The 12096-nt window shown below is 39.9% G+C and overlaps 1 protein-coding gene across 4 annotated transcripts in view; it reads left to right on the top strand.

Annotated features, from left to right (window-relative positions):
- TMEM209 (transmembrane protein 209) overlaps positions 1-8963 on the top strand; it is a 37604-nt gene extending 28641 nt beyond the window's left edge. For 3 of the 4 annotated variants that reach the window (XM_078439427.2, XM_078439421.2, XM_078439414.2), the window contains exons 14-15: positions 1718-1791; positions 7681-8963. In XM_078439427.2, coding sequence (XP_078295553.1) covers positions 1718-1791; positions 7681-7735 — 129 coding nt within the window. In that variant the 3' untranslated portion in view covers positions 7736-8963. Of the gene's footprint in view, positions 1-1717; positions 1792-7094; positions 7631-7680 lie in introns of those variants that run through there. The other variant, XM_078439430.2, reaches the window with a different exon arrangement.
- The last annotated feature ends 3133 nt before the right edge of the window (positions 8964-12096 follow it).

The following is a 12096-nucleotide window of genomic DNA, read 5'->3' as shown; positions in this document are numbered from 1 at the left end:
ATATGTGGAATTTAAGAAACACAACAGTTGAACATAGGGGAAGGGAAGCAAAAATAAGATAAAAACAGAGAGGGAGACACATCGTAAGAGACTCTTACAGAGAACAAACTGAGGGTTGCTGGCTGGGCGTTGGGTAGGGGGATGGGCTAAATGGGCGACGGGCCCTAAGGAGGACACTGGTTGGGATGAACACTGGGTGTTATATGTAAGTGATGAATCACTAAATTCTATTCCTGAAATCATTATTACACTCTATGTAACTAACTTGGATTTAAATTTTTTTTTTAAAGTGAATGGTAGAAAAAAAAATCTTTCTTAATTTAATTAACTTAAATATAATTTTCCATCCTATAAAAATATTTCATAGAAATACTTTTTAATGGCTATAAAAAAGTTATCATTATATGGGGTGCCTGGGTGGCTCAGTCGGTTAAGCATCCGACTCCGGCTCAGGTCATGATCTTGCGGTTCGTGAGTTCAAGCCCTGCATCGGGCTCTGTACAGACAGCTTGGAGCCTGGAGCCTACTTCAGAATCTGTGTCTCCCTCTCTCTCTGCCCCTCCCCTGCTCACACTCTGTCTCTCAAAAAATAAATAAGTGTTAAAAAAATTGGGGGGGGGGGGGGAGGGCGGCACCTGGGTGGCTCAGTCGGTTGAGCGTTCGACTTTGGCTCAGGTCACGATCTCACAGTCTGTGAGTTCAAGCCCCGCATCAGGTTCTGTGCTGACAGCTCGGAGCCTGGAGCCTGCTTCAAATTCTGTTTCCCTCTCTCTCTGCCCCTCCCCTACTCATGCTGTGTCTCTCTCTGTGTGTCAAAAATAAATAAAAACATTAAAAAAATTTTTTTTTCTGAATTGTTTTAAGTTTATTATAAAATTGTAACATAATTTATTCAACCGTTCCCCTACCATTGAACATTTTGGATGTTCTAAATCTTTGTTTTAGAAATACTGCTGAGGGGCACCTGGGTGGCGCAGTCGGTTAAGCGTCCGACTTCAGCCAGGTCACGATCTCACGGTCCGTGAGTTCGGGCCCCGCGTCAGGCTCTGGGCTGATGGCTCGGAGCCTGGAGCCTGTTTCCGATTCTGTGTCTCCCTCTCTCTCTGCCCCTCCCCTGTTTATGCTCTGTCTCTCTCTGTCCCAAAATAAATAAAAACGTTGAAAAAAAAAATTTAAAAAAAGAAATACTGCTGAATATTCATCTTTATGGATATAGCGGTCTACATTTTGGGTAATTTCGTTAAAGTCCAAAAGTGGAATTCTAGGTTACAGAATATTTTCAAAGCTTTTAAAATATATTATCAAACTACTTTTATACAAAAGGTTATGTACCAGTTTACATTTCTATTCAGGTATCTTACTCTTAACTGCAGACTTCAGTTCTATTGATGAGCTTTGTAGTTATTGTTGTTACCAGCTTCTTTACAAAAAAATTTTATATTGACTATAATCATAAATCGTGTTCTCCATCAGATTTCCTAGAAGAGAGTATTAATTGCATTTTTTTCAAATTTAATATTCCAGCTTTATAAGTGTTAATATTTTGGGCCATTGAAGTTTCTGTACAAATCCATGCAAATGAAAGTCTGAATTACACGGAATTCTGAGTTAGTAGAATGTGAATTGATAGGATCTGCATTTATCTTTTTGTTTGGTTTGTATAATCTTTGGCTTGGCTTGGTTTAAATCTTGCTGTCTTTTTTTGTCTTTGTTCCAGGGCCGAAATAATATGTTTCATACATTGTTAATGTTTCTCTACATCATAAAAACCAAAGAGTCAGGAATGCTTGGGTAGGTATTGATGCTTTAAAAATGCAAGTACTTAACATTTACTGTTTTTCTTCCCATGTTAAGATTCTGCAGAAGCAGCATCATATATTGAAAAGATTGTGGCCCGAACAAGAGATGTGGCTTTTGGCACTGGCTCAGCCCTGTCACTAACCAGTTCTATTCTCTCGGGCAAATCCATTGATTCCTCACCAACCTCCATTTCCCTACTGGTTTCCCTCACTGGCTTTACGGTTGTGTCCCTCAAGAAGCAACTCTGAGGATGTATATCAAGCTCTTGCCAATTTAAAATTTATCAGCAGAACAAAACAAAAGCCATCCCATTTCAGACACAGCCTTCTGCAAAATGTTTATACTTCTAGAGAGACTGAGTCAGCACCCACTCCATAATATTATTAACTGGGACGGAAAAATGGTCAGTTGAAATTGTTTACTTTGTTGTTCTAAATATTTAGAATGAAGCTCACGTCCTGTTTCAATAAATTCAGAATTGTCATATGGTCATTTTGGTGATACGAAATATTAGCGTATCAAATAATATTTTGAAGCAGGAGGACTGGTTAAGGCTGGGGAAATCTCGTAATGCAAGGTCTAGAACTCTCAAAACCTGAGGTTAAGAAAATGTGAAGGGAAAGGCTTGGAGTGGAGAACGTCTGGGGTCCATTCCAGTTCCGATATGCATGCCTCTTTTCAGTTTAGCTTAGGCGTCCTGTTTTATATGTGTTTTAGAACTACATTGTCTGATAGAGCAGCCATCCATCACATGTGACAATGAGCCTTTGAAACAGGACTAATCTGAATTGAGATGTTCTGTAAGTGTAATGTATATATATAGACCAGAATTTGAAGACCCAAGAAAAAGGGGGGTACAAAAGATCTCATTAATACTTTTGTGCATTGATTACCTGTTGAATTAATACATTGGATATATTGGATTAAATGAAACATATTACTGAAATTAATTAAACCTGTTTCTTTTTACTTTTTATAAAAATTTTAAGGGGCGCCTGGGTGGCTCGGTCGGTTGAGCGTCCGATTTCGGCTCGGGTCGTTATCTCACGGTCTGAGTTCGAGCCCCGCGTCGGGCTGGAGCCTGTTTCAGATTCTGTGTCTCCCTCTCTCTGACCCTCCCCCACTCATGCTCTGTCTCTCTCTGTCTCAAAAATAAATAAATGTTTAAAAAAAAAAAAAAAAAGGGGGCGCCTGGGTGGCCCAGTCGGTTAAGCGTCCGACTTCAGCCAGGTCACAATCTCACGGTCCGTGAGTTCGAGCCCCGTCAGGCTCTGGGCTGATGGCTCGGAGCCTGGAGCCTGTTTCCGATTCTGTGTCTCCCTCTCTCTCTGCCCCTCCCCCGTTCATGCTCTGTCTCTCTCTGTCCCAAAAATAAATTAAAAACGTTGAAAAAAAAAAAAAAATTAAAAAAAAAATTTTTTTTTAATTTTAAGATGTCTACTAGAAAATTTAAAATTATGGGGGCATCTGGCTAGCTCAGTCAGTAGAGCTCACGACTCAATCTCTCAGGGTCGTGAGTTCAAGTCCCAGGTTGGGCATAGAACCCACTTAAAATAAAATTTTTTTTAATATAAATAAGATTAAATGTAAACAAATAAATTTAATAAATTAAATATAAATAAAATTAAATATAAATAAAATTTAAGAAGTAACAAAAATAAATTAAAAATATATTTAGTCCGACTTCAGCCAGGTCACGATCTCGCGGTCCGTGAGTTCGAGCCCCGCGTCGGGCTCTGGGCTGATGGCTCGGAGCCTGGAGCCTGTTTCAGATTCTGTGTCTCCCTCTCTCTCTGCCCCTCCCCCGTTCATGCTCTGTCTCTCTCTGTCGCAAAAATAAAAAAAAAAAAAAAAAAAAAAAAACGTTGAAAAAAAAAAATTAAAAAAAAAAAAATTTCCTTTAAAAAAAAAAAAAAATTTTAAATGATGTATGTGGTTTGCATTTCACTGACATCACATTATATTTCTACTGGACAGTACTGCTCTAGAGAAAGCCAAGTTCTTGTCCTTAAACATATTAGATTCAAAGATTTTTAAAAGGCATAAACAGTCCAAAAAATTTTTTTTTCACCAAATCAGTGTATGGTTTTAATGTGATTCCTATCAAAATCCTAGCAAGTTTTTTTTTAGTTCTCTTCTTAATTTTATTTTTTTTAATTTACATCCAAATTAGTTAGCATATATAAAAATTTTTTTTTAATATTTATTTATTTTGGGGATGGTGGGCAGAGAGAAAGAGACACAGAATCTGAAGCAGGCTCCAGCCTCTGAGCTGTCAGCACAGAGCCCAGTGTAGGGCTCGAACTCCTGAGCCATGAGATCATGACCTGAGTTGAAGTCAGATGCTTAACCGACCCAGCTACGCAGGATCCCCTTTTATCATATATATACATACATATATATATATATGTATATATATATGTATGTATATATTTTTTTCTTTAATGTTTATTTTTGAGAGAGAGAGAGAACGAGCAGGGGAGGGGCAGAGAGAGGAAGACCATCTGAAACAGTGTCCAGGCTCCGAGCTGTTATGACAGCACAAAGCCCGACAGCGGGGCTCGAACCCACGGACTGTGAGATCATGACCCAAGCCAAAGTCTGACGCTTAACTGACTGAGCCATCCATGTGTCCCATTGTCATATATGTTCTAACGTAAGAAAGATTAAATAGGAAACTCACTTTTGTGAAGCATCTAAACTAAATATTCTTTTTTCCTTATTTTTTAATTACAAAAGTAATACATGCCCAATATGCGAATACTTAAATGCTACAGCAGTGTATAGACTAGAAATTGAAAATTCCCGTCTGGTCAGCCTCTCAATCCCACTGCCTCTGAGTACCCAATGTTAGCAGTTAAAAGTGTATGTTTATAGACTACTTTCTGGGAATAAGTTGATCTGGGTTTTATTTTTCATTTTGTTTAAACATGTATTGTGCCTAAACATATTATCCTATGCTTTTTTTTTTAATCTTTTTTTTTTTTTGACATTTATTCATTTTTGAGAGACAGAGACAGAGCATGAGCAGGGGAGGGGCAGAGAGAGAGAGGGAGACACAGAATCCAAAGCAGGCTCCAGGCTCTGAGCTGTCAGCACAGAGCCCGATGTGGGACTCGAACCCAGGAACCGTGAGAGATCATGACCTGAGCCGAAGTCAGACGCTTAACCGACTGAGCCACCCAGGCGCCCCTGTGCTCTGCTTTTTAATCTCACAGTTTGTCTTAGACATTCTGCCATGTCAGTAAATACAGACCTTTTTCCTAAAATTTCTAGCAGTATTTAATTATAAATATGTGCATGAATATGTATTAGAAATATGGAATATGTTATAAATATAATGTTTTATAATTATTCCTCACTTAATGCTTCAGAAGGGCTATTTTGAAGCCAAGAATTAATTGAAAAATACTTTAGGGGCGCCTGGCTGGCTCAGTCGATTAAGCGTCCGACTTCGGCCCAGGTCATGATCTCAAAGCTTGTGGGTTCGAGCCCCAGGGCTGACAGCTCGGAGCCTGCAGCCTGCTTTGGATTCTGTGTCTCCCTCTCTCTCTCTGCCCCTCCCCTGCTCACGCTCTGTCTCTGTCTCTCAAAAATGAATAAATGTTAAAAAATAAAAAAAAATGAATAAATGTTAAAAAAAATTTTTTTTTATAAAAAAAAAGATATTTTAAATCAACAGCAAGTGTTTGTTTAATGTTTACTTATTTTTGAGAGAGAGAGAGAGACAAAGTGTGAGCTGGGGAGGAACAGAGAGAGAGGGAGACACAGAATCCAAAGCAGGCTCCAGGCTCTGAACTGTCAGCATAGAGCCGGACACAGGGCTAGAACCCATGAACTGCAAGACCATGACCTGAGCCCAAGTCAGACGCTTAACTGACCGAGCCACCCAGGCACCCCTCGAATGTTTGGTTTTAATTGAAAGTTTATCTTGTCCTCTCTAGATCCAAATTGACATTTTGATGCATTAATGATTTGTCATGATAGCTTGAAGTTTGTGTTGAGTGCTAGGTATGCTTTGTCCACATAAAAATGGAAAATTTTCAGAAGTATTTAGGAGGCTGGCTCAATCTGTAGAGCATGCAACTCTTGATCTGGGTTATTAGTTCAAGCCACGTGTTAGGTATAGAGCTTACTTAAAAAATAAAGTAAAATAAGATAGAAATATTTAGTGGGGTAATGACTTACTTAGAGGCCAAGAAGAATTCATACAATTTTTAAAGTGCGTATCTTATTGAGCAACTTAAATGTGGAAAAGAAACATTTCAAACTAAAACTAATACATCTTTTATTTATTTGAGACTTTTTTTTTCTTAACCAAGGGAAAAACTTTGAAATTATTAACTTTTTAAATGATTGATTAATCTACTTGATACATTCTAAAACAATCAAATGCTTAAAAACTATCCTATAACTTAAAGGAAATAAGCAAGTGGCTCAAATAGAGTCCATTTGGAATCATGCCCATAAAGCAGCAGCAGATTGATCCAAATACATTATCCAGTCAATGCCAGATATTTGTGCAGTTCCTGGAATGAGATGACTGGTTTACTTCCAAAAGGGGGACAAAATCTAGACAGAATTAACTGCACAACAATTTAAGTGTTCTGTTCAGCAAATAAACCATAAATAAAGTTTAAAGCTACAACTAAATGACAAACTGAAACAAAATTTTATAGTTGCAACAGATATAGCAAGTCCAAGCTAATATCCATCATATGTAAAGAGCATATATAAATTCATTAGAAAGAAAATATATAGAAAATGGTCATAGACATGAAAAACTTACCCAAAAAAGCTTTGTGCCTATGGCTAACAATCACAAAAAGATGCTGGTTAGCCTCATATAAAACAAGCCAAAATTAAAACTTTTTTTTCTATCAGATTGACATTTAGCATTTGCAGGGTTTTTTTGTCTTTTTTTTTTTTGAGATTCTTTTTTTTTTTAAATATACCAACATGGGACTCTACACCCAACATCACAACCCTGATACCAAGATTTGCATGCACTACTGATTGAGCCAGCCAGGTGCCCCTCTCATTTGCAGTTTTGGTGAAGAGTTCCTTGAAGAAATGGGAAAAGCCATTTAATATATAAATGACCTTTTTTGAAGGGCATTTTTGTAATATGTATATATATTTTTGAAATTGTCAAAAGCAATAACTACTCATAATTTTACAAGTCCTGTGGTGCTAGAAGTTCATGACAGAAATAACCAGTTCCCTGTTCCCCAAGCCCACTAAAGACAGCCACTTGAAACTCTCTTAGCCTTTTTCTTCTGATATTATTATAGTTCCAAATAATAGAGGCGTGCAGCTGTCTCTTGATTCTTCAGTTTGGGACATCGGAGGTTGATTTCTTACTTTGTCAGATGAAAATCTCTTTCTCTTATAGTCCTCTCCTTTGTACTTTGAATACTGTATAGTACTCTCTAGAGTAGAAGTAGATTTTTCTTTTTGTTTATATATAAGTAGGGTTTAGTTTAAGCTATATTAAGAATTCCCATGTACAAATTCACTAAAGCATCCATAATAATTAGTAAATTCTTAATTCGGGTTTAATAGGTTAAAATTCTCTAAGAAACCTAGTAGCTCTATATCATATCCTACATGTAAAAAATTTAATTGCTACCTCTACTTTAATCTTGCTAAAATTATTCTGTAATATTCCTTGAGTTTTCCACACCCTATAAACGCATTTGTCCTAAATTGGGGTTTTAAGCCCAGTGAAGAAAGCAATTACTATTGCTAGGGTCCACCTGATAAGTCACAGGTAACATAACTCATTACAGAATGGCATAAATGTTATCAGTTAAATATGTATTCCTTTATGTTTGGAAATCAATTCAACTAAAAAGTTTTTTTTTTTTCTTTTTATAGGAGAGTTAATCTTGGTCTATCCGGTGTGAATATTTTGTGGATTTTTGGCGAGTAATGTGGGTCGTTTTTAATTCCAAACATTAGGACTTTTATTTGATGGAACCAGGAGTTGAATCTAAGCATCTCTGAGTCACTGTGTCTTTTGAAATAAGATACATGTGTGTGTGTTAACAGACTCTTTTAGATTTAACGAAAAATTAGCTATTTTGAAACTTCTTGTTAAAGTATTTCCTGTGTTCTCTACACCAAAAGACATTACCTTCACTTTTTTTATTACCTTTCAGATTTTTCAGTTGTCTGTGAAACTGCAAACCTTCAGATATTTGTTGACCCAAAACTGCAATTTCCCCTTAATTAAGAAATTTGAGTCCTTTTTCATTGTAACCTCCAAATGAGAATCATCCACCTGATTTTTCCCCACAAAAAAATTATTTTTTTCAATCGCATTATTTGGTGTAAATACTTAAAAAGAAACAAGGAAATTGCTAATTCGCCTTTTTTATCTCTTTACTTCCCTGTTGTTCTATAGATCAGCCCAAGGCCCACATGTAAAGAGATGAGATCAACTTGTATTAGTCCATGTGCATCTTTAAATAATATTGAAAGAGGTTTGACAGTGTTGGCATGTTTAGAAGTCAGCTCTCAGATTAACTCACAGAGTTAAACTATCTGGGTCTTAGGTTAAAAGGCTGAAGACATTAAGAAACTCTTGCTTTTTTAATAATTCAATCTGACTGTGTTATTTTAAGAGTTCTCTTTTAAGATCATACAATATCTGTTTAAATTTTTTTAGATATGTTCAAAATATCTGGAGAGTAAGAAGTGACTGAGTTTTGCTTGACTCTATTTTCTTACGTAGCTATGTATAGGACCTTGAAGGCTAGCTAGCAAGTGTGTTTGTTTTCCGGATTGACGTCCTGTTAGAGACCACTTCTGTCACCTTACGGAAACCTGGAAACAAAACTAGAATCTTCTGAGTAACTGCATTTTGGTCCTATATGTGCATCCCGTTTTTAATAATTTGTAAATTCTGTTTTTCAACAAGTCGTTCCTGTGTTTTGAAGGTCCTATGTCCAGAGGAAAGGAGGTTTCTTTTCACTGCTTTTGATGTATGTTGAACATGTTTGCTGTGGTATTTTAGAAGAAAATGTCAATTAAACATGTTAAATACGAGAACATGTGAAAATCTAAGTACTGTTTCAAAACTTATTGAAGGTGTCACGGAATAACAGTTGTTACATGGTTAACATTCTTTATTAAAGGGAATAAGGGAAAAATTTTAACACGTTAAGACAAAGGTTTTTTTTCTTTATAGGACTTATGGCAGCTTTTAGTCCAAAAATTCAAAGCTATAATATTTTTATTTTGTGACTATCAAGAAAATATAATATGTGGGAAATATACATGTAAAAAGACTAGAGAGTCATGCTAAAAAAGAAAAGCTCTTTTGTTTGCATACTGTGAGTCTAGCGTGGGTTACTATATTCTCGGTAGTTTTCCTATACTGACTAGTCTCCACAAGTGTTTGAGCCAACTTATACTTTAATGTAGCCTTTATTAAAAATACTTTGAGGGGCGCCTGGGTGGCGCAGTCGGTTAAGCGTCCGACTTCAGCCAGGTCACGATCTCGCGGTCCGTGAGTTCGAGCCCCGCATCAGGCTCTGGGCTGATGGCTCGGAGCCTGGAGCCTGTTTCCGATTCTGTGTCTCCCTCTCTCTCTGCCCCTCCCCCGTTCATGCTCTGTCTCTCTCTGTCCCAAAAATAAATAAAAAACGTTGAAAAAAAAAAATTAAAAAAAAAAAAAAATACTTTGATAAATTAGTTGGCATTCACACGTCAGGAAGACAGTGCACTGCAAATGTGGTAAAATTTTTTGGGTCTTTGCGTTAAAATGAGTAAATACCTACTTTAATTAAATGTTATTTATAGGGTATTTTTCACGAGTTTTTCTTTTCATTGCTTGACTCCACCAATTATGTTGATTTTAGATTATGTTCTCTGTATCATTTATCCTTTTTTCCCCCCCGCTATGAATATCAGCCTTTACTTCAGCCAAATTTGTTTTAGGAGCGTATCTAGGTGTTCAGAATTTAGTTCCCACGAAGACATAAAAATGCTGTGTTGCTTGGCTTTCTCGAACTGATACATGGTACGCTTTAAACTGATATTTCCGTGGTGAAGACATGTAGCATATGGCTGGCACTTCTAAACCCGGCTTTGGAACAGAAGTCCTTTATTTTTTTAGAATATCCATCTTTTAAATGTGGACTTTTCCTCAAAGGTCAGTCTTGGTCCTGTGTTTCCCTGTCTCTGCTTTTCCTTAGAGATCTCATTCCCTCCACAACTTCGTTTATCACCTCTCTGCATCTGATTCCCATGTTGACCACCAACCGTAACGTCTCTCCCGCCTGAGCTCTGGCGTCCGACATTTCCATTCGCGTGTCCTGTGGACTCTGCGACCGGAACTGAATTCACATCTGCCAAAACCCGCTCGCTCTTCTAACCTCCCTTTTTCTGTTCGTTGTACTACCAGTCGCCCACGCTCAAACCTCCGGTGTCCTCTTTGATTCCTTCGCTCCCTGGGTCCCCAGTCCAATTAGGCAGCGAACCTCATCCATTCTTTCTTAACAGTGCCTCTTGCAGCTGGCCCTTTCCGTTTCTGCTGCCCCTGTGCTCATTTGCACCCTTATCAACTCACATAGGACCACTGCAACAGCCTAATTCATCTCGCAGCTTCCTAATTGTCGCCGCGCTTCCAGACTTTCCAATTCATCCCGCACGTTCCCTTCAAATTCATCTTCCTGAAACACCTGTTTGATCATTTCATTCCCCTGATCACTTCCTTAGCCTGACATTTAAAGCCCTCCACAGTCTGGCCCCAAGCGAGCCTTCTCCTCCCAGATCCTCGGGCCCAGCCAGGGCGGGCTGCCGCTCGCTGGGCTCTCTGTGCGCTTCCTCCCGCTTGTCCCCCTCACTCTCTGGGGAACCCCCAGAGCAGCCTGCCCCTGCCTTGAGACTTCACTCTGATTAAACCTGCTATTTTTTGGAGCTAGTCCTGGCCACTCCAGCTGGCAGTCATTTCTCCCCCCAGGGTGATTGGATCCGTGCCCCTTTTCTGGCACTCGGCAGCCATATGAATAGATTCAGAAGTGACTTTTGGTCTAACGGTGCGTCCTCGTATCTTTTCTCATCTGCCGAAAAGAACGGAGTTTTTTACTAGTCTGAGCTGTCCTGCTGTTCAGGACGACTTGACAATGGCTAAAGCCACCTTCTGGGAAAGGCTTGCATTCTCCTCTTTGAAGGACGCCTCTCGAGCAGCCAGGCACCCTGGCCTCCCCTCTGTGTTAGGCCTGAGGAGAAGGAAGCAGCCCCGGGACCGGACAGCAACAGGGGGGCTGCCCGAGTGAGGTGTGAGGAAAATGCCACAACCGGGTCCCTGCACCCCAAAGGTCTTCCTCAGTGAGCTGGGTGAGGCCCTGCGCCTTAGCACGCTGTTCCAAATGCCACAGCGTCCACGGGAAGGGGCGCGGGGTGCACCCATCCCTCGGTGACTCCGGTCCCGGCCGCCTCCAGACCGTGGGTAGTGGCCGAAGGCAAAAACGCGTGACTGTGAGCAACAGGGGGCTGGGCTCTCTGGCGGGAAAGCTTCTGAGAAGGATCTGGGGGGGCCTTGTCTGCACACTTAAAATGAGAGGGGTTTGCACAACGAGCACCTGTGCTTCCTGGTGCCTGGTGACGTTGCCACATCTCACTGGGTGTGCCAGTGGCTTTCTGCTGAGTCTAGAGGGTTGTTAGGTGTTGCTTCTGAGCCACATCTTTAATTCGAGCCCTGGAAGGTCATCCAGGATTCCATTTCCACACTGACTGAGCTGTACTCACCTCGGGGACAGGTCGTGGGTTCCACAGTCAGGGTTAGGAAGAGGAGTCCGGTACAGCAGAATGGGGCTGCAGAGCAAGCAGGACCCCGTCCACCCAGGGATGTTTCGCCGCAATGTCCCCTGCAGGCAGTCCCCAGCTGCTGCCGTGGGTGCTGTAATGACAGTTCAGAGCCTGGAGCCTGCTTTGGATTCTGTGTCTCCCTCTCTGCCCCTCTCCCGCTCGCTCTCTCTTTCAAAAATAAATAATAAACATTAAAAAAATTTTTTTTAATACAATAAAGCTATAGTTACATCCTTTCATGTCCCCAAAGCAAAATGAATACTCCAAAACCAGTCTGGCTAGAAGAGCCACTGGCCTGAATGGGCTGAGGCTTGGGAGGACTGAGCTCTTTTCCCTGACTGGCGCAGGGTAATCACCTTTTACGCTGATTCTGATTCAGAGATCACTGAGAAGCTACAAGCTAAAATAACGGGTGACAGTGCTTTTAGGTAGGGAAAAAACTGGCTTTGCAAAGTCCCCAAACAGCTTATTAGCATA

The sequence above is a fragment of the Panthera onca genome, chromosome A2 (assembly GCF_046562875.1).
Source record: "Panthera onca isolate mPanOnc1 chromosome A2, mPanOnc1 haplotype 2, whole genome shotgun sequence".
NCBI classification, from domain to species: Eukaryota; Metazoa; Chordata; class Mammalia; order Carnivora; family Felidae; genus Panthera; species Panthera onca.
The sequence above is the reverse complement of the archived record's forward strand: the minus strand, read 5'-3'. Positions and strand labels throughout refer to the sequence as shown.